We start from the raw sequence: 27,455 nt of genomic DNA, 5'->3' as shown, positions 1-27,455 counted from the left end.
GCCATCCGACGACGTATCCTTTTATTCAGCAAGCTAGTTCTCACGAACTATTCACAAAAAGTACTGGCGTCTTTTTCAAGATGCCTCGCTCCACTTGCGCCTCATGTCGCGCCCTTCTCAGCACAGGAGACCGCCACATCATCTGCGCTCTCTGCCTGGGACTGGGGCACGCAGAGCTCGCCCTCACTGAGGGCGGATCGCGATTCTCGCGAGGAGCTACCGATGTCGACCCTGCGGGCTCGACTTCGAAGCCGATCAAAGCAGAAACCGTCGCGCCGCCTTACCCTCAGCCAGCGCAGGAAGAAGCGCTGCTCACAAAGGCTGCGGAAACTGTGGTTGAAGCGACTGCCTCGCCGAGCCTCTCCCTCGAGCATCGCTTTCACCCTCCCCGCCCCGGGGCCGCGCAGTTGCCGCCGGCGGCCGCACTGCTGCCATCTCGGATGACGGCGGAGGATAAGGGCCGCTGTTCCATCATGGCTTCGGACAGCGAGGAGTGGACAGGCTCCCAAGCCTCCTCCTCAGCCCAGGAATCCAGCAGGACCAGCGCCCGAGTCGAAGGGAGTTAACACGCCTCCTCACACAGGCCGTCGACCGCCTCGGGCTCAAGTGGTCACCGCCCCTGAGCAGGCACCCAACAGACTCGACGGCTGCTTTCTTCAAAGCCATTGCCGCTCTACACCCGCGGCCGGGCCGCTCCCTTCCTGCCGGAATTACATACGGAGCTTGCAAAGTCGTGGAGCGCTCCTTTTCAGCCAGGACCCGTTCACACGTCTCCACCTCTCTCGCGTCGGTGGGCGGCGCCACTGAGAGAGGCTACTCCTCCATCCCCGGTCGAGGACTTCGGTAGCAGCACACCTTTGTCCGCCCTCCGCGAGATGGCGTTCCAAGCCTGTGCTCCCGTCTAAGGCCTGCAGAGCGACTTCCGCCTATGTTGGCAGCGCCTATTCCGCCGCCCGGCCAAGCCGCATCTGCTCTGCACTCAATGGCCGTTTTACAGATCCTACAAGCAGACCTTCTTCGGAGTGGGATGAGAAAGGCAGGCACCCAGAGGCTGTTACTGATCTAGCGACAGACCTCGCACAGCTACCAAAGCTGCAGCCCAAGCTCTAGGGAAGTGCATGGCCTCGCTGACTGTGACCGAGAGACACTTATGGCTAACACTAGCCGACATGGGAGAAGCAGAGCGCTCCACGTTCCTCAACGCACCGCTCTCTCCAACCGGTCTCTTCGGCTCAGCGGTGAGTGGCATTGTTGACCGCTTCTCAGAAGTCCAGAAAGCCACCCAAGCCATGAACTTCTTCCTGCCGGCGTCGCTAAGCTCCTCTGCAGGCCGCTCACGTGATCAGCCTCCTGCACGAGCCTCTTCACAGCGCCCAGTTCAACAATCTCAGACTTCTCAGCGTCGACAGGGCGGCCGCCCTCGATCAGGCTCAGACAGCCGCCGCGAGACCGCCGCCCCGCTGGCCTCGATCTAAGGTAACGCTGAAACCCGAGCAGCCGAAGTCTTCCTAACTGTGTTGAACAAGCGGCGGCTCAGTCCGCCGCGGCGGACCACTGTCAAAGCTTTACCCCTGTCAGTCCCCTTCTCTCAGGCTACTACAGTGGTGAATTTAGCAGCCAACAAGCCGGTGACACTGCCCGCTTGAATGCACTCAAACGCCGTTTTCACGGCGACCCAAATAAATCTTGTAAAGAGCAAACATGTCTTATGTGTAGAAAAAGTGCCCACAACCCAGTGTTCGCCCCTACACACAAGCATAACACATCCCGTGCCCCTATCAGAGCACGCTCTCATAAAGCGGTTATGAACCGCTCGAGCGTCAGAGTCAATGAAGGCGCCACAAATGCGTCTGTGGCGCCCATTCTCTGCCCGCTCTGTCACACGACCAGCCCTATGTGTAGAAAATGTGCCCACAATCCAGTGTTCACTTCTGCACACAAGCACTGCATGTCTCGTGTCCCCACCAGAGCACGCTCACAGAGAGTGCTAGGTTACATGGCCTCAGCCGCAGCAGTACTTCAGCTGGGTTTACTGCACATGCGCCCGCTTCAGCATTGGCTAAACACCCGCGCGTCTCGCCGGGCTTGGGCCACAGGCCGCCAGCCCATCAAGGTGACTCAGACCTGCATATCAGCTCTGCAGCCCTGGACAGTGGCCGAATGGTATCAGCGGGGAGTGACGATGGGAGCTGTATCTCGCCGAAAAGTCATCTCGACAGACGCGTCCAACATGGGTTGGGGCGCGGTCTGCGAGGGCTCTCCGGTTTTCGGCCTATGGTCAGTTCAGGAAAACGTGTAGGAGACCTTCACGCACTGTCTGTCAGCGCTGCGTGTCTTGAGTTTGGACCAAGTGACTCCAAGGTCATTTTAAAGCCTAGACACGGCTATGTTCCCAAGGTGATCGGTACTCCTTTCAGAGCACAGGTCATTTCCCTATCGGCGCTGCCAGCACCGGATAGCGAACGCGACGCCAATCTCCTTTGCCCGGTCAGAGCACTGAGATTGTATACTGCGCGCTCCGCTGCTTTCAGACGCTCCGAGCAGCTTTTCGTTTAGTTCGGAGGGTGCACCAAAGGTCTCGCCGCCTCGAAACAGACACTATCTAGATGGGTAGTGGGCGCTATTGCTGCTGCATACTGGCGTCAAAAGACCTGCCATGCCCGTTGGGCATTAGGGCTCACTCCACTAGAGGCATGGCATCCTCGTGGGCATGGTCCAGTGGAATTTCCATTCACGACATATGTGTGGCAGCGGGATGGACTTCCCCTCCACCTTTGTCAGATTTTACAATATGGATGTGCCCGCTCTGCAGGCAAAACTACTAGCGGTTTAATACGCTACAGCTCCCTGGTGAGCTGCACTGATGGGACACATTCCACACAGACCGGCACCGCCGCTCTGTCGCTTCCGTTCTACTATGTGCTTATGTATTACACAATCAATGACCCGCATTCTTGCCAGCCAAATATTATTTCCCCACTCATAAGGGCTCCCCGGTCCCCCTTAATTCCCTGGGGCTCATACAGTGGATGCTTGGCGCGACGGCGTTGACAATGGGTTCCGTAAGCGTAAGCTAGCTTACATATCTGAGAGAACCTCTCGTAAGAGAATGTATCGGTTACCTAACGTAACCTCGGTTCTCTCTAGATGAGGGAACGAGTATTGCGTAGCCGGCCGTGCTTTCGCGCCAGCGGCGACTTTTTCGCTTCAGTCAATGAAAACCAGGGTTCCAGCCTACTGAACTACGCTTATATGCACTCTAGTCACGCCCATTTTGGCGGGCTTTGATGCAGTGAGCACGCGGACACCTCTCATTGGATGCGAGTTCGCCCAAGCTCGTCTATAGGCTGCAGCAGTTGCCGCAGAGCAACCTATAGCTAGCTCGCTCAAGGTCTGCAGCTGCCGCACTGCGTTGACAATGGATACAAAAATTAAGGATAATTTTTTGGCTTCAATATCTCAGAAAAGATGAATCTTTCCCGTAGCGTAAGCTAGCTTACGCAATACTCGTTCCCTCATCTAGAGAGAACCGAGGTTACATTAGGTAACCGATACGTTATTATTCTCCCTATAAGAGAGAGTGAGCACAAACCGATTCACTAGAATGATTCAGTCTTTTGCACTCTATAAATGAAAGAGATGAATGTTTAGGAAAGCACATTTGATTTTTCCTTTGAATGGCTGTAAAGCTGCATGCACAAAAATGTGACATTTACAAAAAAATTGGTCAAAAACAGCTAAACTTCTGTCACGCTATTGGACAATGTAGTTAAATTAGAAGTGTCACTACTCAGTCGCCAACACTACTTTGCTGTCTTAGATGTTTTAGTATCACTCATAGTTGCATGCATTTGATTTTATTTTGTGCATGTTCCAACTGATGTAATTAAAATGAAATCAGATCATACAGATACAGTTGTAGGCTACTTTTGAAAATATCTCTTCATTCTATCAACCATTTTATGAGTTTTTCTGTCTATGTATTTTTTACTTCAGTATCTCTTTTGACTGTGTTTCAGGTATAGCTTCTAAAGGTTCCACTTTTCGCAGAGGAAAATTAAGATAACCCTGATTAGCAACCAGCACACAAATACACACATTGCAAAAATGTCATGGATAAAAAATGTGTGCATTCAGGTTACAGGTTTTGTTAACCAGGAAAGTCATTCCTTACATGCTGTGCGTTTTTGACATCATGATGTGTTGATTTTTTAAATGTTTCTTTAGGAGAAGGATATATTTATTTGTTTAGATAACACTGGATGAGATTAAGCATCTGAGTTTTGGATTTTATCTGCAAACATATATTAAATAAATGATGGTGGAGTGTGATGAAGAAGATAATATTTTATTTTAGTTTTAATTTTGATACAATATTTAATTTGATTATGACAGAATTCCATTAAAAATGTAACAAATAGTACACTGAGATGTGGGTAAAACACATGTCTCTGATTGGAAAGTCATTTAATTGGTAATATGTTTCCTACCCATTTTTTTTCTTTTGTAAATGTAATTTTGATTTTAAGTACATGTAAGTATATTATCCACTATTCCACAATAATTAATATATCTGTTATTGATTTATTGATATTTTCTGTGCCACTCATTTCCCAAAAACCTGTATTTGTAAGGTTATCAAAAGACAGCAGTTTTTAAAAATTACAGATTAAACTTGAATTTGTCTGTTTATTGTCTTTATTGATTTGTACTCTAAGTCTTTACTAATGCCCATCTGTAATGACCCTGTCCCCTTTCGAGTAGCATTTGATTCCTTGGTTGGCATTTTCTTAGTCTCGGACAAGCCTTACATGGCAAGAGCATAGGCCAGATCAGGATCAGGTTGTCATCTTCAGCAACTGTGGAGAGATGCAGAGAGAGAGAGAGAGAGAGAGAGAGAGAGAGAGACAGACAGGGGGTATGCTTCTAAAGACTGTTTAATTCTGACTGGATCTAAATCAGTACATAATCTCAGCCCTGGTTTAGCTGCTAGTTCAATGTGTATGTGGAAGTGCTGCTGTGCAGAACAGAATCTATGTCCAAGCAGTTTTACTTGCAGTAACTTGCACTGTTTTACTTATTTGCAAAGGTAAATTTGAAACCCATAATAGATAAAACAATGTAAAATAAAATCAAAGGCTTTTTCATTTACACTTGAACTTTATCATATGGACACAAACTACCAAATTAATGAGCCAAAGTTTTAAAATAAAACCTATTTAATGCTTAACCCAAACACTCAGATATGCTGGAAATGCTGGTTGAAATGTACAAACTGCAAAGGGAAGTGACCCAGGTCGAGAACTGGCTCAGATCTAATTGATTTTACAAGGGTGGAGGACTCTGGTCTGACCGCTGCATCACAAAATAAGTAGGTCAAATACAGATGCCATGCCATGTAAACTCAGCTGTTCTCCTCTGAGTAGAAAGAGCAGTGTAAAATAAGCTAAGGAGTGAAGATGATCAGGCCCAGATATCTTAGAGGCATGTCTGCATACATATCCACTTTCAACCACTTTGCAATTTAACTTCTTGCAACCCCACTCAACCATTTCCCTCCCCATCCCCCACCTTGTTAGTACATTTATTAGGTCATAGAGAATTGTCTATTTTAAAGAGGGTGAATTCCCATTGGAAGTTATAATAATTTTTTCTTCCTCTTTTTTCCCTCCATTGCGGTCGTGCGTTCCCTGTTGGTCTGCTTTATTCTAGGTTTCTTTGCATATTTCTATTGTTTATCGGCTTAGTCTTTTGGTTCTAGAGCTGATTTTTCCCTCTCATGTGATTTTTGGTTTACAGCCTGTTTTGACTTCTGTTCAGGCTTTTTGTGTTTTGTTTGCATTTTGTTTTTGTACTATTTATTTGATAATTGAAAGATGTTGAGCATTTATTTGTCTGCATTTGGGTACTTCAGACTAAAATCCAGAAGAACCAACCAGTTCAAACCCAGCAGACCATTGCTCCAATGGGACTTATCTTTCGCCCAGTGCTAGTATGGCAGGAGTCGGCCACCAAAGACATGCCCCTGGCCTCCAAGTTGCAGTACTGGTGACAGGGCTATTTCCCTTTTGGGGTGTATGCCCAGTCACTCCTTGATGAGGTCCAGGGGCTACTGTAAGTTTTTCTGAGGCCAGCCTTTTACAACTTTTCCTTGCCAGAATCGATGAACCCTTCGATTGGGAATGGGACCCCATCTCTGATATTCCAACCTCCCAGTCCTTGTCTGTCCCATTGGTTGGTCCTGTGCGGGTGAGGCATTGCTGGAGCCCCAAATTATCCCCCCTAAAATCCCCTGCCCTGGCCGCTGCCAGACCCCTGGAGGCGGCAAACCTGGTGTTGCCCACTGCCAGAAGTCACCTGCCCTGGCAACTTCTGGACCCCGGGAGGCCCTAGTAGCTGCCACCAACACCGGTCCCTCCCCAGCTGTGGCTGCTGACCCCTCCCCCTTTCGGAATATGCCTCCCCGTCTGCCAGACCCCACCCCTTTCCTGGAGCCACCTCCCTGGCTGCATGTACTCATGTAATCAATAAAAAGAAACTGTAATCTGATTACAAACATTATAAAATATGCTGTAATTCAATTACAAGTACTCAATGTTTGTAATATGATTACATGCAATTCATTACAACCAAGTACTGCTACGATGTTTCTCCTAAAATTCTTGACTTACAGTAAGAGTATAGAGCCATAAAATGTGGATAGCATTGCTCAGATAATTTGGAATTTCAAGAACTTGATTATAGGTCAGGCAGACGTTGACAAATATAGCACAGTTTGAAACATTGCTGAGATCTCCACTGAAACTCTAGAGGAGACATGTGTGAGATAAGTTGGGTCTTTTTCTTTTTATAGAAACATCTGAGAAGCAGGAGACTGAAATAAAAGTCTCTATTTTCTCTCCATTTAAAATCATAGCTGACTAGGAGTAACAGTGAGATATTATAGAGATTTCATTTATGGTTGCCTTGCCATTTCCATGATTCCTCTTGAAGTGTAACACTGCAGCAGTTTGTTTGATTATTGGCAAATGGTTAGGGTGAATACAGGTAAGCTGGGCACTTTCTGATAATGCACTATTGGCATTGTCTTTAAAATATTATCCAAATGGCTACATCAAGTACAGGTATTTTGTCAGGACACCGGAAAATGAGGAGTCAATAGCAGACAGCTGGGCAACTAGAATATCTTAATTTGTCCCGGTCCTGGTTAGTTAATCTGGTTCACTCTGTGTCCTTGTGTTTCCCTTACGTTTGTGCGTTTACAGGTGCAACGGGGTGGACACGAACAGCGTCTCCATGGGAATGCTTGTTTGTGGTGATAGTTCATTCTGCAGCACCTGTTACTTATTCTCTTCTCCCTGCTTAAGCTCCTTTGTTTGTGTTGTTCAGTGCAAGATTTTGTTGTGTGTTTGTACTTCATGCAGACTTGCCTCTCTGCCTGTCTTATTTTGTATATTAATTTCTCTGTGGTTTTTCAATAAACATCACAGACTGTTCTCATTTGGGTCTTCATTCATGTTACAACAGAACAATCTGGCCAACATAAACCCAGCAGAGGATTCCATCCTTTGCATTACACTTGCCCAGCAAGGAGCTCTGAAGCTATTGAAGCCATGGCATCACAAAGAGCCGAGCTGACCTCCCTCGTTCAACAGCTTCATCTCTCTCTCCAGAACCTGGTCCCACCAATGAAGCTGCTGCCTCACCCACATTGGAACCTCTCATGTAAGGGATCTTGAGCCTCATCTAAACCCTCCATCTTCATATACTGGTCAAGAGATGTCACCTATTTATGTCTCAGAGCTCTCTCATCTTCACCATGCAGCCCTCTTATTGTTCCTCTCAGAAGAAGCCGAGGAAACTTATGTTGTCACACTCCTTTTGGGGAAGGCTCATAAGTGGAGTAACACCATATGGGATAGCAACCATCCTTGCTGCTCGTCATTCCAGTCCTTCTCAGTGGAAATTTGCAAGATATTGGACTGTGCTGCCTATGGTAGAGAGGCAGCGCAAGTTTTGTCTGACCTTCATGAGGGTGAGAAATCTGTGTCTGACTATTCCATCACATTTTGAACCCTTACGGCCTCCTCAGATTGGAATGAACTAGTACAGTGGGAACGGTTTCTGCATGGGCTGGCAGATTACATCAAGGATGAGATCTACTCTTTGACCTCCCGGCACAGTTGGACGATTTGGTGGGCCTGGCCTGGTGCACTCTTCTCCCGGCCGGGCTGCTGTGTGTGATGCTTTCCACCAGTGTTTAGCACTCACAGATCGGGGAACCGAAGTTAATTTCCTGGACACTTAGTTGCCTTCCAGTGGGGGGTGCCCAGTTTTCTACTCAAGGTCCCCATCTATTCCTGTTCTCTCTGTGGAACCACTTAGGCCTGTGTTACCCAATCCATAGCCCCACTGTTCTTCCCCATCTTTGGAAATAGGCAAAAGGAAATCACTTTCTTTCTCATCATGTCACCATCTGCACATGTCGTCCTGGGGCAGCAATGGTTGATAAAGCACAACCCTCATGGTAACTGTATTGAAGAACTCTTTGTTAGCCTGGAGCTCTATTTTTCTTTCTCACTGTCTTGGTTCTGCTTTCTCACCTGGTTCTTTTGTCTTCTTCTGTTTTGCAGGATGAACCAGTTAACTTGACTGGGGTTTGCAAAGGACTCAAATGTGGCCTGCGGGATGATTACATTTTTATTTATTTTTTTAATTATCCCATAATTTACTCACCCTCATGCCATCCTAGGTGTATATGACCTTCTTCTTTCAGCCAAACACAATCAGAGTTTTATAAAAAAAATACAAGCTTTATAATGGGAGTGAATGATAACTTAGATTTTGATGTTCAAAAAAGTGCATCCACCCATCAAAAAAGTAATCCATATGGCTCAAGGGGGTTAATCAAGGCCTTCTGAAGCAAAGCGATGCGTTTTGTAAGAAAAATATCCATATTTATAACTTTATAAACTTTAATCACTGGCATTCACAAGAGAGTCGAGTTCCAGCGTATTCATACGTAGGCATAGCGTAAGCTCCGGTGAGAAATTAGGAAAGTGCAGAGGATAGAGCAAAACAAAATGCCAGTGACGAATTAGAAGACAACAATGAGGATTTATAAAGAAAAATGTCCTTCTTTTTATGGGGTGCCCCAACCCATTCACATTCCACATGGAGAAAGACAACCCACACATATTAACTTTTAACATTTAATATAATAGAAAAAAATAAAAATAAAGTCAAAAACAAGATTACAAAGACCACATTTCAACATCAATGCCACAGTCAATCCCTGAACTTTTTCCAGAACAAAACAAACAGAAAAAGAAAAGCATGTGCATTAACCCCGCGCACAACAGCACCAACCAGCGCCGATCCCTCTAAACTCAAAGAGCCCATGTACGAATGTACGAGAGCCCCCGTGAAAACCTTGCAATCAGATTGCTCAAGTCCTGTGTTTCTATAAAGATTTTGTGAGGCAAAATGACATAACAGAAAATACTTTGTAAAACAGACCCTAGCCAACAGGCAGAATAAACAAAAAGAACATGTAGATTCATTCACAGAACTGTCTTGAAGGTGGGTTTCTTCACAAAACAAATTTCAGCTGATGTAAAGCCATTCAGTTCTCTTACGAGAGGTTCTCTCGTATTGCGTAAGCTAGCTTACGCTACGGGAAAGATTAATCTTTTCTGAGATATTGAAGCCAAAAAATTATCCTTAATTTTGTATCCATTATCAACCCAGTGCAGCAGCTGCATACCTTGAGCGGGCTAGCTAGCGAGCTCATTGGTTGCTCTGCGGCAACTGCTGCAGCCTATAGACGAACTTGAGTGAACTCGCGTGCAATGAGAGGCGCCCGCGCCGTCACTGTATCAAAGCCCGCCAGAATGGGCGTGGCTAGAGTGCATATAAGCGTAAGTTCGTAGGCTGGAACCCTGATTTTCATCTATTCAGCGAAGCTCTTCGCATCTCTGAACTGCAGAAGCCGCGTCGCCGTTCGAGGGGCATCTAGCAAGCTTGGACAGCGCTTCGAAGAAGCCGGCCGTCTTCGCCACCTTCAGCCATCCTGCGAGCTCGCCATCCGGCGGCGTATCCTTTTAGAGCAAGCTAGTTCCTCAGCGAACTTCACAAAAGAGCAACGAGCATCTTTTTAAAGATGCCTCGCACCACCTGCGCCTCATGCGCGCCCCTCTCAGCGCCGGAGACCGCCACCTCATCTGCGCTCTCTGCCTGGGACTGGAACATGCAGAGCTCGCGCTTCGCTGACGGCAGATGCGACCTCTGTGAGGAGCTTCGATGTCGACCCTCGCGGGCTCGACTTCGAAGCACTCAAGACCGAAGCCGCCACGCCGCCTTCGTTTCGCCAGCGCAGAAAGAAGCGCCGCTCCCAAAGGCTGCGGAACCGGTGTTAGAAGCGACTACCTCGCCGGAGCCTCTCCCTCGAGCCTCGCTTTCACCCACCCCACCCCGGGACGCGCGCAGTTGCCACCGGCGGCGCACTGCTGCCATCTCAGATGGCGAGGCCGAGGATAAGGGCTGCTGTTCCATCATGGCTCGGACAGCGAGGAGTGGTCAGGCTCCCAAGCCTCCTCCTCGGCCCAGGAATCCAGCAGGACCCGCGCCGGAGTCGAAGAAGAACTAACGCGCCTCCTCACACAGGCCGTCGACCGCCTCGGGCTCGAGTGGTCACCGCCCTCTGAGCAGGCTCCCAACAGACTTGACGGCTGCTTTCTTCAGAGCCATCGCCACGCAGCGCTCTAAATCGTGGAACGCGCCTCTCTCGGCCAGGAACCGATCCCATGTCTCCACCTCTCTCGCTTCGGTGGACAGCGCCACCGAGAGGGGCTACTCTTCCATCCCCCCGGTCGAGGATTCGGTAGCAGCACACCTTTGCCCGCCCTCCGCGAGATGGCGGTCTAAGCCAGTGCTCCGTCTAAGGCCTGCAGAACTACTTCCGCCTGTGTTGGCGGCGCCTATGCGCCGCCGGCAAAGCGGCATCTGCTCTGCATTTCATGGCCGTCTTACAGATCCTCCAAGCGGACCTTCTTCGAGAGTGGGATGAGAAAGGCAGGCACCCAGAGGCTGTTTCAGATCTAAGGAGCGTGACGGATCTCGCCCTCCAGCGCCACCAAAGCTGCAGCTCAAGCCCTAGGGAAGTGCATGGCCGCGCTGACTGTGACCGAGAGACACCTATGGCTAACGCTAGCCGCCATGGGAGAAGCTGAACGCTCCACGTTCCTCAACGCGCTGCTCTCTCCGTCCGGTCTCTTCGGTTCCGCGGTGACTGGCATTGTTGACCGTTTCTCGGAAGTCCAGAAAGCCACCCAAGCCATGAATCTCTTCCTGCCTCGTCGCGCTAGCTCCTCTGCAGGCCGCCCACGTGACCAGCCACCTGCACGAGCCTCTTCACAGCGCCCAGCTCAGCAAAGCCAGACTTCTCAGCGTCGACAGGGCGGCCGCCCTAGATCGCGCTCAGACAGCCGCCGCAGACCGCCGCCCCCCTGCGGGCCTCGGCCTAAGATTGCGCTGAAACCTGAGCAACCGAAGTCCTCCTAGCTTTGTTGAGGAAGCGGCGGCTCAGTCCGCCGCGGCGGACCACCGTCAAAGCTTAGCCCCTGTCAGTCCCCTTCTCTCAGGCTACTGCAGTGGTGGATTCAGCAGCCAACAAGCCGGTGATACTGCCCGCTTGCCTGCAATCAAATGCCGTTTTCACGGCGACCCAAAGAAATCTTGTAAAAGCAAACATGCCTTATGTGTAGAAAATGTGCCCACAATCCAGTGTTCACCCCTACACACAAGCATTACACTTCCGTGTCCCTATCAGAGCCCACTCACATAAAGCGGGCACAGCCAGCTCGAGTGTTAGAGTCAATAAGCGCGCCCACGAGTCCGTGTGCGTGCCCTTCTCTGCCCGCTCTGTCACACGGCCAGCAAACACCTCTCTGTATGTAAGTCCCATGCCCGTGACTATGCTCGCGCATCACTTAACAGATGTGACTCTTTCCCCATTCACCTCAATCGGAAGTCACTCACAGAACAGCCTGTCCCTGCTGTCTGCGAGCAGTCATGCATAAGCACAGAAAGCGCTCACACATTCTGTTCAGCTCGCTGTGTCGCGGGATTCAGGCGACTTGGCCATTTACCCTCTAGCGTTACGCTTCAAAGCGTGGAAAGCTATCCCAGGGATATCCAAATGGGTGTTAAGCACAATAAAACAGGGCTATTTGCTACAGTTCGATCGCCGCCCTCCCGCTTCAGAGCTGGCTCGAAACTACTGTGAACACGGAAGCAGCCTGCATGCTTCGTTCAGAAATAGCGAACCTTCTGTGCAAAAGGGCCATAGAGAGTGCCACCTTCTCTGAGCGAGTCGGGGTTTTACAGGCGTTATTTTCTTGTCCCCAAGAAAGACGGCGGCCTCAGACCAATATTAGATCTCAGGGTTTTGAACAAGGTGCTCGCAAAAAGACAGTTCAAAATGCTTACAATCAGGAAACTCCTCGCGCATGTGCCAGGGGACTGGTTTATTTCTCTCGATCTGAAAGATGCCTATTTTCAGATTCAGATAAATCCCGTCACAGGCCATTCTTGAGATTAGCCTTGACGGCCAGGTTTATCAATACACCGTCCTTCCGTTCGGCCTGTCTTTGCATGGATGCGGCTTCGCACCCCTCGTGAGTCAGGGCTTGCGAATTCTGAACTATTTGGATGATTGGCTGATTTTGGCACAGTCACATATGGAGCTTCTGTCTCACAGGACAGTTCTCCTCAGTCATCTGAACAGTTTGGGTCTTGCAGTCAATTGGACCAAGAGCTCACTACAGCCCAGTCAGGCAATTTCCTTCCTTGGAATAGAACTAGACTCCATGGCGATGGCGGCTCAGCTTATCTACACAGCGCGCCGTGTTCAGCGACTAGCTGCGTCCTTTCAGATGAACAGCCTCACGCCTCTGAAAAAATTTCAGAGAATGCTAGGTTACATGGCCTCAGCCGCAGCAGTACTTCAGCTGGGTTTACTGTGCATCGCCTGCTTCAGCATTGGCTAAACACCCGGCGTCTCGCCGGGCTTGGGCCACGAGCGCCAGCCGATCAGAGTGACTCAGACCTGTATCTCAGCTCTGCAGCCCTGGGCAGTGGCCGAATGGTATCAGCAGGGAGTGGCGATGGGAGCTGTATCTCGCCGAAAAGTCATCTCGACAGACGCGTCCAACACGGGTTGGAGCGCGGTCTCGCGAGGGCTCTCCGGTTTTTGGCCTATGGTCAGTTCAGGAAAAGCTCCTTCACATAAATTGTCTGGAAATGATAGCGGTCGAGTGCGCGCTGCGTGCGCTTCATCCCGGTCATTCAGGGTCACCACGTCCTGGTCCGTTCGGACAACAGATCTGTGGTATCCTATCTAAACCGTCAGGGCGGTGTCAGATCCAGGAACCTCTTCCATCTGACAAAACGCATACTGAGTTGGTCCCAGTGCCACCTGCGCTCGCTGAGGGCGACGCGCGTGCCAGGCCACCTGAGCGGCGGCCCAGACAGACGGTCCAGAGACAATATTTCCCCAGGGGAATGGTCTCTGCAGCTCAAACAGTCCAGAAGTTATGGAGCATATTCGGCAGAGCAGAGATAGACCTCTTTGCGTCAGAAGAGAACTCTCACTGCCCAGTATTTTTCTCAGCGAGGCGCAGCTGGCCCAGGACTGGCCCAACCGCCCGCTTACGCCTTCCCTCCCGTCTCGCTATTGCCACAGGTAATGCAGAGGATCAGGAAGCAGCGTCACTCGGTGCTCCTCATAGCCCTGCGCTGGGAGAATCACACATGGTTCCGGAGCTTACGCAGCTGTCACTGACAGCCCGTGGCCCATTCCAGTGAGAGCAGATCTCCTCTCTCAAGCTCGCGGCACGATCTGGCATCCCCACCCAGAGCTGGGCGCTGCAGCGTGGGTGATCAGCGACTACCCGTCGCTTTGCCAGAAGGAGTAATAAACACTATCATACACGCTAGAGCCCCTTCCACGAGAAGACTCTATGCGTCCAAATGGTCTGTGTTTTCAAAATGGTGCACCGACAGAGACCTGGACCCACGGACATGTGAGGTGTCGTCGCTGCTCGTGTTTTTACAAGAGCTGCCGGATAAGGGCAGATCCCCATCCACGCTCAAAGTGTACGTGGCGGCCGTCGCGGTGTTCGCTGAACCCCTGCACGGCCAGTCACTGGGAAAAAACGAGCTGGTCATCCGCTTCCTCAGGGGAGCTAGAAGGATGAACCCCCCGCTCCCCCCATCGGTTCCTATCTGGGATCTTTCTGTAGTTCTCGAAGCTATGAAAGCCCCCCCTTTCGAACCGTTTCAATCCGTGGATTTGAAATACCTTTCACTCAAAACCGTTTTTCTAACTGCCCTGTCATCAGTTAAACGTGTGGGAGACCTTCACGTGCTGTCTGTCAGCGCTGCGTGTCTTGAGTTTGGACCAAGTGACTCCAAGGTCATTTTAAAGCCTAGACACGGCTATGTCCCCAAGGTGATCGGTACTCCTTTCAGAGCACAAATTATTTCCCTATCGGCGCTGCCAGCATCCGATAGCGAACGCGACGCCAATCTCCTTTGCCCAGTCAGAGCACTGAGATTGTATACTGCGCGCTCCGCCTCTTTCAGGCGCTCTGAGCAGCTTTTAGATTACGTTCGAGGGCGCACCAAAGGTTTCGCCACCTCGAAACAGACACTGTCTAGATGGATAGTGGACGCTATTGCTGCCGCGTACGCATCAAAAGACCTACCATGCCCGTTAGGCATTAGGGCTCACTCCACTAGAGGCATGGCCTCCTCGTGAGCATGGTCCATCGAGATTTCCATTCACGACATATGTGTGGCAGCGGGCTGGGCTTCCCCCTCCACCTTTGTCAGATTTTACAATCTGGAAGTGCCCGCCCTGCAGGCAAAACTACTAGTGGTTTAATACGCTACAGCTTCCCTGGTGAGCTGCACTGACGGGACACATTCCACACAGACCGGCACCACCGCTCTGTCTTTCCCTTCCCACTATGTGCTTATGTATTACACACACACTGGCCCGCACTCTTGCCGGCCAAATATTATTCCCCCACTCACAAGGGCTCCCCCGGGTCCCCGCACCCCCCCCCGGGGCTCATGCAGTGGATGCTTGGCACGCACGGCGTTGACAATGGGTTCCCGTAGCGTAAGCTAGCTTACGCAATACGAGAGAACCACTCGTAAGAGAAGGAATCGGTTACCTAACGTAACCTCGGTTACGCTCTAGATGAGGGAGCAGTATTAGCGTAGCTGGCGTGCTTTCGCGCCACGGCGACTTTCGCTTCATTCAATGAAAACCAGGGTTCCAGCCTCACGAACTTACACTTATATGCACTCTAGCCACGCCCATTCTGGCGGGCTTTGATACAGTGACGGCGCGGCGCTCTCATTGGACGCGAGTTCACTCAAGTTCGATCTATAGGCTGCAGCAGTTGCCGCCAGAGCAACCAATGAGCTCGCTAGCTAGCCCGCTCAAGGTATGCAGCTGCTGCACTGCGTTGACAATGGATACAAAATTAAGGATAATTTTTTGGCTTCAATATCTCAGAAAAGATTAATCTTTCCCGTAGCGTAAGCTAGCTTACGCAATACTCGTTCCCTCATCTAGAGAGAACCGAGGTTACGTTAGGTAACCGATTCGTTTCCTCGGACAGACAACCAAGCGTTCAGTGAGTCAGTTGTTTATGAGTGCAGCAGATGAAATAGTCATTCCAATGTCCTGCGAAAACACTCCACAAAAATAAACTCCAACCAACAGGAGGCATAAGCACAAGGAACGAACAGATTCATCCACAACTGTCCCGAAGCAGTGTTATTCCACAAATCAAACTCCAGCTGCTTGGCGGAACCAGCAAAAAAAGAAAAAAAAACAAGCATCTTGGTTTGTTTTTCGGCATCCTTGTATGATCAAGAGTCAAATTCACTCAGAGGCCGCATAAAAAAAATACATCATGACTTACTCAGTCTGTCAACTTTATAAAAGACATCCTTTGTGTGGGCATGTGGATATTTTGAGGTTATCTATAGTGTCCATTCTCAATCTGGGCGGTAACTTCAGTGTAAAAGCAATCTTCCGTCAATGCAAAAATGTCTTGGAGAAGTGTCATGCCACAAAACAAACTCCAGCCGCTAGGCGGAGCCAACGCAGAAAGAAACAAAAATGGCACCCAGCTTCCTCATACAGCCAGAGTAAGTACAGCGAGTCAATCCACTCACATAAGAAACACGCAATGGTTTACTCAGTGTCTGCTTGGGGCAGAAAAATACTTTGCGACCATCTTTGGTGTCTATTCTCAGTTTGGCCGGAAACATCAGTGCGTATATTAGTTTCTCATCATCTGCCACTCTTGTGACCAACTCAGAGAATTTTGTTACCATCGCCGTAATCGATTGACATATTAAAGCGAGATCTTCCAAGTCAGCAACAACCTTTGTCAGCATAACTGAGATGTTGGACAGTTGACGCTGAATTTCTTCTCCACCGTGCTTTCTAAGTCGAGTCCCCAGCTTGCAGGGCCACCAGAGGTTTCAGCTAGAGCACGTAAGTGTCTTTTAATGTGTCCATAGTCTGAGGATTTTTACTTATTTGCCATCTTCCGTTGATGTAATAGTTTCTTACACTCCTTGAACCGATCATGTTTCACTCTTATCAAATTCACAATGTCCGGGAAAAATAAAATATTGTGGTTGTTCCAAGAAATCTTTCCTTTACTCCTCACCTGGTGCAACTCGTGATCTTTATCGGATGATCTCAGGAATTGGGCCAGAATTGATCGGGGCCTGTCCCCCTCAGCAGATCTGTGAGCCGGGACTCTGTGAGCTTGCTCGATTTCCAGCTTATGGCCTGTTATTTTGAGCAGACTCGGGAAGAGCTCATCCAGGAATTTTAGCATATCTCTGCCCTCTTCATGCTCAGGAATTCCAACAATCTGTATATTGTTCCTTCAATTCCTATTTTCAAGATCTTCCCATTTTTCCAATATACATTCAAGGTCTGTTTTGGAAGTGGTTGGATTAGCGCGGATAATTCCATTTCCGATAACTCAAGATAATCGATTTGTTTCTCAACGTCTGCCACTCTTGTGACCAACTCAGAGAATTTTGTTTCCATCACCATAATCGATCAGCATATTAAAGCGAGATCTTCCAAGTCAGCAAAACCTTCGTCAGCATCACCAAGATGTTGGACAGTTGATGCTGAATTTCTTCTCCGCCACGCATTCTAAATCGACTCCCCAGCTTGCAGGGCCACCAGAGGTTTCAGCTAGTCTTTTAATGTGTCCAGAGTCTGCGAATTTTGACTTATTTGCATGTTTACCTCAAAGAGCAAATATGTATCTGGGTGTATCAAACCTCACCACATTATAACATAAAAATAATTAAAAACAAGCAAAGTGCGCAGAGCTCGTGGCTCACACGTCTGCTGTGTGAGCCACGTCACATGGCGTCACATCACTCTGACAATGCTTCCTTGAAATCCCAACAAAGATTTTCAATGGGATTTTAATGATGGACTGAAAGAAGGACATGATGGACATTGAAGGACATTCCACAACCCATCCCTGAACCACATATGAAAGAACTTGAACGTATCTTTGGTGTTATTGCCTTGCTAGAAATCCAGTGATCACAAGCTTCAATTTACACACTGAAGGCATCAAGTTTTTGCCAAAATGGCCTGATACCTGAAAGAATCCATGGCTTAAGTCATCGTCAGGATAGCTACTTCCTGCAGCTGCAAAGCACCCCTATAACAGGACTGACCCAGCTCCATGATTGACTGTGGGGATGGTGCCGTTCTTGTCACCAAATTACCTTCAGCGCAGGAGACAGTAGTTGCTGTCATTAACCATGTCATCTGTATTCATGAACTTAGTTTAGGTACTCTCACCAGGCCTATACCAGCCTGAGACCAGTCTAAGCACCCATTCATGTGTATGGTCAGAGAGTCTGGTTGTCAGAATTTTTGGGTTTTATTTGTTTTTAAACACTACTTGATATACATCCTTCTGGAAACCTAGGTTTTAATTGTCTTTTAAACACTATTTATTTGCATATTTTGCACCTCTGCTACATAATAAACATTGTTCTGGAATGCCATTTCTGCTACATCTTGTGATTGTCCTTGTGACTGCCTTGCTCCCTATCACAGCACGTTTGTGCCACTCGTTAGTTTATCTGCGGCACTTGTTACTCATTCCCTTCTCCCTGCTTAAGCTCCCTTGTGTGTGTTGTTCAGTGCCAGATTGTTTTGTGTGTTTGTACCTAATGCAGTCTCGCCTCGCTTTCAGTCTTGATTTGTCCAGTTCCCTTTGCCATTCCGGATGGTACCTTTGGATCATGCTCACCAGTTCATCTCCTCCTTTATACCATGGACTGTTCCCCTAATATCCACCCTGGTGTCCCAGCATCTTAGCCATCTCGCAGTGTTACCCTCAACCACTGCAGCCTGCCCTTGGTCATCATATACTCAGTTTAATGTTGTTCTACAATAAACATTATTGACTCCATTCCCATGATGTGACAATACTTGAGAGAGACTAATTAACAATAATGACTTATAAAAGGCTGTGACAGGGAAGAGTAACAAGGAAATAACATAAGCTGTGTGCTCAAAAGCACACACGAAACATAATGACAGGGCAAGGATCCTGAGATAATTAAGCTTCAGTGTCCCACTTAATGAGTTGTCATTCAACTGTATTCACCCAACACAAAACAGCAAAAACAGAATTAATATGACAAAATGTGGGTATGGACTTCTGAACGAGGAATAAACTGACTAAGAGAAGGAAAAGAATATGGGTACTGTACATGAACAGATGGGGGCAGCTGTGATATGCTGGAGCTGGAGCAGGTCTTTGGGGAGTCAGTGGTGCACTGTGCCAGGGAAGGTCACATTACACTGACTGTGGTGGAGCAAGGTTTTAAATAGAGAGGCTCACACCCCACCCAGCCCTCAGCACAGTATTTTGAGGACACATGAGGGGGAGAGGGTCAGAAGTCTCTTGCCTGCCACAGCCAAGATTGACTGGCTGCTGTTCCAAAAAAATAAAAGTGGAGAGCTGTTCAACTAGTGTGTGTGTTCAGGTTTTGATGTCCCAATATTTCAAATTACTTAAACAACATACTAAACTATGTTTTTTTGAAAATGTAAAAATGCAGAAAGTTTTTTTTTGTGAGGGTTAGGTTTAGGGGTAGGGTTAGAGTTAGGGGATGTAATCTATAGTTCATACAGTATAAATATATTATGTCGATGGAGAGTCGTCATAAGGATAGCCGCACCAACATGAGTATGTGCGTGGGCAGGTTTGTGTGGTTTACGAGGACTTATTTTTATGTTACAAACTGGTCATTACAAGGGTATTATGCTATAAATGTGGTTTATGAGGACATTTCTAGTGTCCCAATAATTCAAATCACTTACAAAATGTACTAAACAATGTTTTTGAAAATGTAAAAATGCAGAGAGTTTTTTGTGAGGGTTAGGTTTAGGGGTAGGGTTAGGGGATAGAATCTATAGTTCGTACAATATAAAAATATTATGTCTATGGAGTGTCCTCATAAGGATAGCCACACCAACATGTACGTGTGTGTGTCTGTGTGTGTGTAATAGTTTCTATCTGGGGTTACCCAGTCTCGCAACAACAAAATTATTTTAATGTTTTCGTTGACAAATGGATTTATGACCAATAGGTCATATAAGATTGAGCTCTTTGTAAATAATTGTCATTTAATCATGTACATATGCAGAAAAAAGTTAAATGTAATGTGCATGTCCAATCATCTATCTGACCACACTTACTTTGAATCAGTAAGACGATGTTAACCTCTATGAGTACATATGTGCAAGTGCATAATTAATAATGTTAATATCTCCATCTTATTGTTAGGTTTATTGACTAATCCTTCTTCTTTTCTCATCTTCTTGATATAGACATTGAATCCCCCCATTTCCTCCCTCTTCTCTCAATATATGGTCATCCTCTCCTTGGAAGCCCTCCCCTGCCTTCCCTGCCTCCATTGCTGTCTCTAAAGTTATACTACATCATTTCATGATGGTAAATGAGTAACATATGCCACCCTCCAGCTTTACGTGCATGGACTGTGGTTGCTGGTACGACTGCCAGCACTTGCCCCTGTCACTCATTTGCCCTGGCCCCCGCCCCCATCTCATTTTACCCCCGAGTTTGTCTGTCAGTCTGTCTGTGCACAATTAGTAAGGTCCGTGCTGCAGACACTACCTTGCCCACCACGCGGCTCTTCTTAGTCTTACTACGCGAAATCAGCACAGAGGAATTTTTTATTCTATTTGTCTGGGACTGGTGATTGTCAGAAACATACAACAGATAACTGATTCTGAAGGGATCCTCTTGTGTTTGTCTGACACTGGGAACAAGCGTGTGGACTACTTCGGACCTCACGGCTCAACACGTCAACTATTCTACCTCATCATAACCAGGGTGTACCAAGTGTTTGTGTGATTGTGTGTGAGTGTGTTTGTGAACGTGTGTAGTTTAAGAGGATCTTGGTGGTTTTCACTTTTGGGTTTTGATTTTAGACAGGTGCACGTGCAGGAGCATTGCACTTTGGTCTCTGTGTTTGGATTTACTTCCCTGATCAATCATGGTTACTCTGAGAAGCTGGCTACTAGGGTTCTTGCTGACCCTGCTCTGCTCCTTCCAGACACCTCTGGCTCCCAGTGCCTCTGTTAAAGCCCAGGAGTTGCCTCTCATCCACGAAGAAGGCCTGATGGCTGATGATGATGATGATGACGATGATGATGATGACGACGACGATGACGATGATGACGACGACGATGATGACGATGACGACGACGACGATGATGACGACGACGACGATGACGACGACGATGACGACGATGATGATGATGATGACGATGACGACGACGATGACGATGATGATGATGACGACGACGACGATGATGACGATGACGACGATGATGATGATGACGACGATGATGACGATGATGATGATGACGACGATGATGATGATGATGACGACGATGATGATGACGACGATGATGACGACGATGATGATGACGACGATGATGATGACGATGATGATGACGACGATGATGATGACGATGATGATGACGACGATGATGATGACCATGAAGGTACATAAGGTTGCTCTCAATGTAATGTTGAATCCCCACTCAACTTAGCGAATAATTTGCCCCCTCTCTTAGCCCTCCATATTTATTTTTACTGAACTGGTAAAGAGAGGGGAGGAGCAAGCTGCCTTTTGGCCACTCCCTCTTTCTTCACCTCAGCTCTGCTGCAAAATTTTGCTCTTGGCCAGCTGTAGTTGAGGTCCAATCAGTCAGTCCTATTATCCAATCAGATCACTTAGAGCATAGCAAAAGCCCCACCTCCTCCCCTCTCTAGCTGTCCATCACCCTAGCAGTCTTTGACTCTCTCTGTCTTCTCTTCCCTGCCTAAATAGAGCTATGAGTACTGTGGGCCCTCTGAAGGCGGACTGCTTCAAGTCCTGACGTGCAGTACAGTACAGTGCTTATGAACTGAGGACTTATGAGAGAAAAGAGAAAAAACAAACCCAGCGCTGCAGTCTGAGCCCCAGGCCTCACACTGGCCCAATAGATCAGATCGTATTTTTGTCTCGTTTTGAAAGAGCGGGTTCCAACCTACCTTCATCCCTCCATTTGTCCTGTTTGAATTTGGAATTATCTGGATTTGTGTCACTATGTGAAACTACAGAGAAAGAAAGAGAGACAGGCAGATGTAGTGGGGGTATATAACCAAAGAAAACAACATGGAGTAAAAGCAATCGATAAAGAGAAAGAGAGCGAGAGAGAGAGAGAGAGAGAGAGACAGGAGGATGTTGGATGGTTGTGGGGAAATATAGGAAGGTAGACTGATTGGACAGATTGGTTCTAGATTCTCTCTCTTTCACTACATCTCTTAGGTCTCATTCTTTCTCTGTAGAGATTCTCCATACACAGTTACACAGCACAAGAACAAGTGAATTGTACACAATCCTGATGTCTTCTTGTAAAATGGTTGCGTGGTATTTAAATTATATATCTACTAAATGGGTTTATTATGTGTATTTTTGTATTTATGTTATCTCTATTTATGCTAATCTCTATTTATTTCATTATCCTTACCAGAAAGGATTCTCATTCTATAAATAGTTGCAAAATTATATATATATATATATATATATATATATATATATATATATATATATATATATATATATATATATATATATATATATATATATATATATATAAACTCTTTCAAAGTTTATTCTCAATTTACCAAAATTTGTTAATTTTTTTATCTGTAATAGCTATGACATTTTTTCAGCAGTTCCAGAAACATACACTGAGCAGTTACTGACCATATGTATGAACTATTTTAAGGAAAAACAATACCTGCAAAAATGAAAAGATATTTGAGGCAACATTTGGCATTCCTAAGATGCCACATAGGCAGAAGCCTCTGAAGAACCTCAACGCTTAACACTCTTTCTTTTAGTATTTAGTATTAGTATTTTTAGTTAAATTAAATGCATTTGGAAGTTCCTTCAGTAAATGTTAACAGTCTTTTGAGCTCTTGCATGAATGTTGAATGAATTCTCAAAGAACTGAAAGGGTGTCTAGAGGTTCTCCAGAGGGTTCTAGCCACTGTGGCCTCTGAGGAACTCCAAATGGTGCCTTGAGTATCTTTAATTTTTACAGTGAGAGCTGGAACAGCACAGATGCCAGTAGAGAGGTAGCAAAAGAGAGAGAATGTTCATTCATAATTGCCATAGTCATGATGATATTCCACATACACAAACAAGAAGTATCACAAGGGAACAGGAAATACAGCAACTATCAGGAGATGCGAGTATATGACTGTTTAGACTCTGTTACTGTTACTGAATCCTACTGGAAGGATTTTTTTTTCTGGTGTTTGTTTTCCCATTCTCTGTTTAGTGTAATATCTGGTTTGTCATCATGATAAACAGCACAATGGTGTGTTGAACAAAGCAGCACATCTCTTAACCCCACTCTGAAACAAATAAATCAAATGATCCCGTGTTGCACGGTGTAATTTCTGTTATCTCTGTTATTTGAGTTTTAAATTAACAGTTTGAAAATATGTGTCTTAGTACACTCAAAAAAATATTTTAGCCTTTTTTAAGATGTATCCATTTCAATTGAATAACACATTTCAATCTAATTGAATTGAATAATCTTGAAGAAAATGTAATTAATAAAACTTTTTTATACATTTTATTTTGTTAAAGATTAGGCAATTCAATTAGATGGAAATTTGTTATTCAATTGAAATGGATACATCTTAAAAATAGGCTAAAATATTTTTTGAGTGTAAAATTAACGAGTTTCTATTTGGACGTTTTTATATAATTACAAAATTATAGAATATTTGTATGAAATATAAATAATGTATTATTGTAGTTTATAAAGTATATTGTATTTAAACATGTGAATGCATTTTTAAGAGTCAAGATTTTATGATAATGTGATATGATTTCTAAGCTTTAGAAAGAATATACAAGAATTGAACAGTTTTTATACATGTTTGTTATGGTTTCTTTATATGATCCTGATCCTTTGGATAATATTGTCTAGGGTGCACCTAAAGATGTAGTGTCTCTCTCTGTGTGTGTGTGTGTGTGTGTGTGTGTGTGTGTGTGTGTGTGTGTGTGTGTGTGTGTGTGTGTGTCAGAAAGTGTGTGGTGTAGAGTAGGATTAATTAATTCTGATATTTCTTTTCTAACCCATCATTGCATTACTCAACACTCTTCAAATACTTATATAAATACACAATAATAAACAAACAACCGCTGACAAAATTTATTTCAGATGATGACGACGACGATGATTATCATGAAGGATCAGTTTGCTCATTCTGTGCCCACTGTGAGGTAGGATCCACTGAGATCTATTAACATAATGAAGTGCACCAGACCACAGTAACACAAAAACCTTTTCTACAGCTTAAAAATACTTTGACTCTAACAATTATTTGATTACTAATACCTTGATTTAATTTATCCTGTCTCTTTCTGCGCAGCATTGTGATAGTTGTGATAAGTGCCCATGTGAAAAGGGAGATGATTCAGAACACTGTGACTACTGCGATGTGAGAAAGCTACCACAGACACACATTTGCTTATTAAACAGCCCAAAACACAAAAATGCACACACTCAGTTTAGAAAAGACAAAACACTGTAACACTACCACAACTCACTAAACTATTCCGTTCAAGCAGTCCATTCACTGACTTTCATTGGAACTAGGGTTGCAAGATTTACTAAATTTGCTTAATCGACAATTGTGAACGTTAATGGATGAAAATCACTTAATTGTTAACAATATTAAACTGTAAGTGGTGTACAGCATAAAATTAAAAATACAAGACTAATTTTTCTTCAATCAAAGCATTATTCACACAAAGTTAGTTTTTTGACTGATGATCTGTTCTAATGCAAAATGTAAAACCTTCTGTATGCATTTGTGCTGAAATTGATTCATTGACGAACGATAAGTTTAATCTATCAATAATCTATGAATGACAAATAATAGATGTTTCATTAACATTCCCAATTTATCCGAAATTCATCTGAATGCAAATACATTTTGTATTCTGCTGCAGACGAAAGATCATGTCTTGTGAACACTGACCTGCGAATTTGGATGACGAGAAGACATATGACCAATAGGAGATCAAAACGTCACACATTGACCTCTTAGCTCAGTTTTTGCTGCATGTTGCTGCAAGCTGCATGTTTTTATTGCTGCAGGAAAGTGAGTAGATGGTATATTTGAACATATTGAATACAATTTTCTATTTGTGATTTATTATTTAATTAAATCTAGAAGCCCTCACTCTTAACATCATATCCTGTCCATTGTAGTTTCCAAAATAATTTTACATGCTCAAAGTCTTGTGTGACCGCCTCTTTAGAAACTACAGCATCAGATTTCATATAACATAACAACAATTGCAGTTTGATAGAATGTAGTTACAATTAATTTGTTCCAAAAGGAAATTATAGAAATCCCAAATGCACTTGAGGAATTTTGGATAATTAATTTAATTTATAATAAATTAACAAAAATTAATTGATTAATTTAACATTAATAAATAAATCCTGCCTAAGATTTTCAGTGACGCAGGTGGTACTCAGCTTTGTGTGTGCAGACTGAGCTTACATTAATGACTTAATGACTTATTCAGCCACTAGCATGTGAAGGACCAGGCCAGAAACAGCAGGTGTTTACATACAAATTATGTTGTTGTCTATAGCTGCCTAAAGAGTATAGGATGTTCTATTTCCCAACAAACTCACACAAACTTTTATTATTGGCACCATGAAATTATCAGGACACATTTTCAACACATTATCCTGTTTTATATTCTCTTCAGGACTGTGGAAAATGCTACATCTGTCCGGCTTGTGAGACCCTCTGCCAGCCAGGTAAGAGAAACTGTAGAACAAGGTGATAAGCACTATTTTTGTTGTTTAGATTGTAGATTAATCTGGATTTCTGATAAACTCATCACATTTGCTTTACATTTTCCTCAAAGGTGGTTTTGTTGACTCAGTGACTGGATCCATATATAAGTAAGATTTATTGCCCTGTAAATTGCCAAACATTTAAATGTAATAATCATGTAATACATGACCAGTTGTATCCACTTTCCTTAATTTATAGGACTGTCGCAGACGTCTTTGATGATGACGATGATGACAACTAAGCCCACTTGTCGCCACCATGTGGCCAAAAGAGGAATGTGAAATTGGGCGTTGCATTTCACAAACTTTAGGATTTCCATTTTAGCAATTTGTTGACGTTGTCGTTAAGTTATTTTTGTCTTTTTAATCTGATCACATAACATGCTATGGTCTGGTCAATATGTATGTGGGATTAAAATATTTTGATTGCCTTAAATTAAATTCCAGAATAACCTGTTTCCTTTTAAACAGGTTTGTTTTTACCCAACAAAATGAATTGTAAATCCAAATCCAACTCTGTTTTGACACTACATGTTATGGAATAGAATGATGGGACGTTTTATTTAAGTGTAAATCCAATGTGTTTAAACATGCTGTATTCACACGTTGTCAAAATACAATCAAACATGTATTAAAATAAAAATATTAACTGTAATAATGGCCTAGTCTAAGTGGGCATTGCCCCTGAGATTTCCTTTTGCCCCCCTGAATGGGAGTAATATGTTTTCTGAAGCCCTCCGAACCAACGGTGAAACACAATCAAGGAGGACCAGTTCAAGCAAAATTATTAAGGAGGAGCACAACCCCGGTCCGTCAAAGAGAGAAACAGTTGCCCACCCTAAAGATCAAATTGACACCCCCTCCCAAAGATAACAACATCCTTCTACTGCCATTTGTAATAGGCCTACATAAGAAACAAGGTAGAATCCTAGACATTGTTTACACCTGTTATTCAGATGTGTCTCGGGTGATCCGATCACATGTGGGCAGGTGAGACACATCACTGTTTACACCTGGCCACTTAAATGCATCTCATGTGACCTCTTGTGATTTGGAGGGGAGGGAATGGAATCAGATGTTCGTGCTTCTCATAAGTGTCCCTGCATGTTGGTAACAGACACACTGAAATAATCTTTGAAATTCTAGAGTTTGTATCCACTTTTTCAATTTTTCTGATTGGACGGTTATTTCATTATAAAGCCACTAATAACTGGCAAACTTTAAACACTTGTTTTGGTGCAGCGGTTGATTGACAGGCGAGGGGTGGAGCTTTGCTGCTGCTGGGACGCATACAGGACGGATACCATTTACAACTCAAATGCGATGTGGTTTTGACCACATTCTTATGTGGTTTTTGTAATCCAATCACAAAATGTTTTAGACCCCGTTTATACCTGTATTTAGCGCTGACCACATGTGATGGGTAACTAAACACCTGCTCAGAGTCTGACTCCACCCACTAGAAATATTTGAAAATGCAGGAAAAGTGGGCAGACCCCGTCGGGGATAGAGGGAACGAACCGAGTGCGGGGCTGAGCGGGGGCGGGGGCACCTGAGTCTCGTAGTGACGGATTAATTGACAGCTGCTGTCAGACTCTATGTTATTATTATTCCTCACACGGTCGCAAGACGACATGTACATGAATCTGGCGTGGTGAGCTGGAACCTGCTTACGTCAGCTGTCACCGCTTACGTCACGAAGTACCACAACAGCCAATAGGAAAATTCAACTGCAGTAGCCACCGTTCAACCTGAAGAGGGCAGCACTCAGACGTTTTCACACCATATATTGTAGAATTAAAACACTTCATACACAAATGTCAAAAAAATTACTTGAATCAATGACCAGTACTAATAAAGCCCCATGCTTACAGATCATTAACTAAAAAAA

The 27,455-nt window shown here is 45.3% G+C and overlaps 1 protein-coding gene across 3 annotated transcripts; it reads left to right on the top strand.

Moving 5' to 3' along the window:
* The first annotated feature begins 6,920 nt into the window (after nucleotides 1-6,920).
* LOC127647198 (prostatic spermine-binding protein-like) lies at nucleotides 6,921-26,218 on the top strand. Of its 3 annotated transcripts, none has more exons than XM_052131315.1 (7): nucleotides 6,921-7,047; nucleotides 20,728-21,181; nucleotides 23,906-23,967; nucleotides 24,117-24,185; nucleotides 25,474-25,525; nucleotides 25,636-25,672; nucleotides 25,764-26,218. In XM_052131315.1, exons 2-7 carry the CDS (start codon nucleotides 20,794-20,796, stop codon nucleotides 25,804-25,806), a joined length of 651 nt encoding a protein of 216 aa, XP_051987275.1. In that variant the 5' UTR covers nucleotides 6,921-7,047; nucleotides 20,728-20,793; the 3' UTR covers nucleotides 25,807-26,218. The 3 variants fall into 3 exon arrangements, with proteins under 3 accessions (XP_051987275.1, XP_051987274.1, XP_051987273.1); XM_052131314.1 differs by lacking the exon at nucleotides 6,921-7,047 and adding an exon at nucleotides 20,082-20,102; XM_052131313.1 differs by lacking the exon at nucleotides 6,921-7,047 and having other exon boundaries at nucleotides 20,222-21,181.
* The last annotated feature ends 1,237 nt before the right edge of the window (nucleotides 26,219-27,455 follow it).

The sequence above is a fragment of the Xyrauchen texanus genome, chromosome 8 (assembly GCF_025860055.1).
Source record: "Xyrauchen texanus isolate HMW12.3.18 chromosome 8, RBS_HiC_50CHRs, whole genome shotgun sequence".
NCBI lineage: Eukaryota > Metazoa > Chordata > Actinopteri > Cypriniformes > Catostomidae > Xyrauchen > Xyrauchen texanus.
Note: the sequence above shows the minus strand (reverse complement) of the source record. Positions and strands in the feature narration are given on the sequence as shown.

Excerpts from the sequence above, each read along its gene's own strand:
- LOC127647198 (XM_052131313.1), top strand. The coding sequence starts at position 20,668 with ATGGTTACTCTGAGAAGCTGGCTACTAGGGTTCTTGCTGACCCTGCTC. Across the intron at positions 23,968-24,116 it reads CATTCTGTGCCCACTGTGAG|CATTGTGATAGTTGTGATAA; the intron begins GTAGGATCCACT and ends CTTTCTGCGCAG. Across the intron at positions 24,186-25,473 it reads AACACTGTGACTACTGCGAT|GACTGTGGAAAATGCTACAT; the intron begins GTGAGAAAGCTA and ends TATTCTCTTCAG.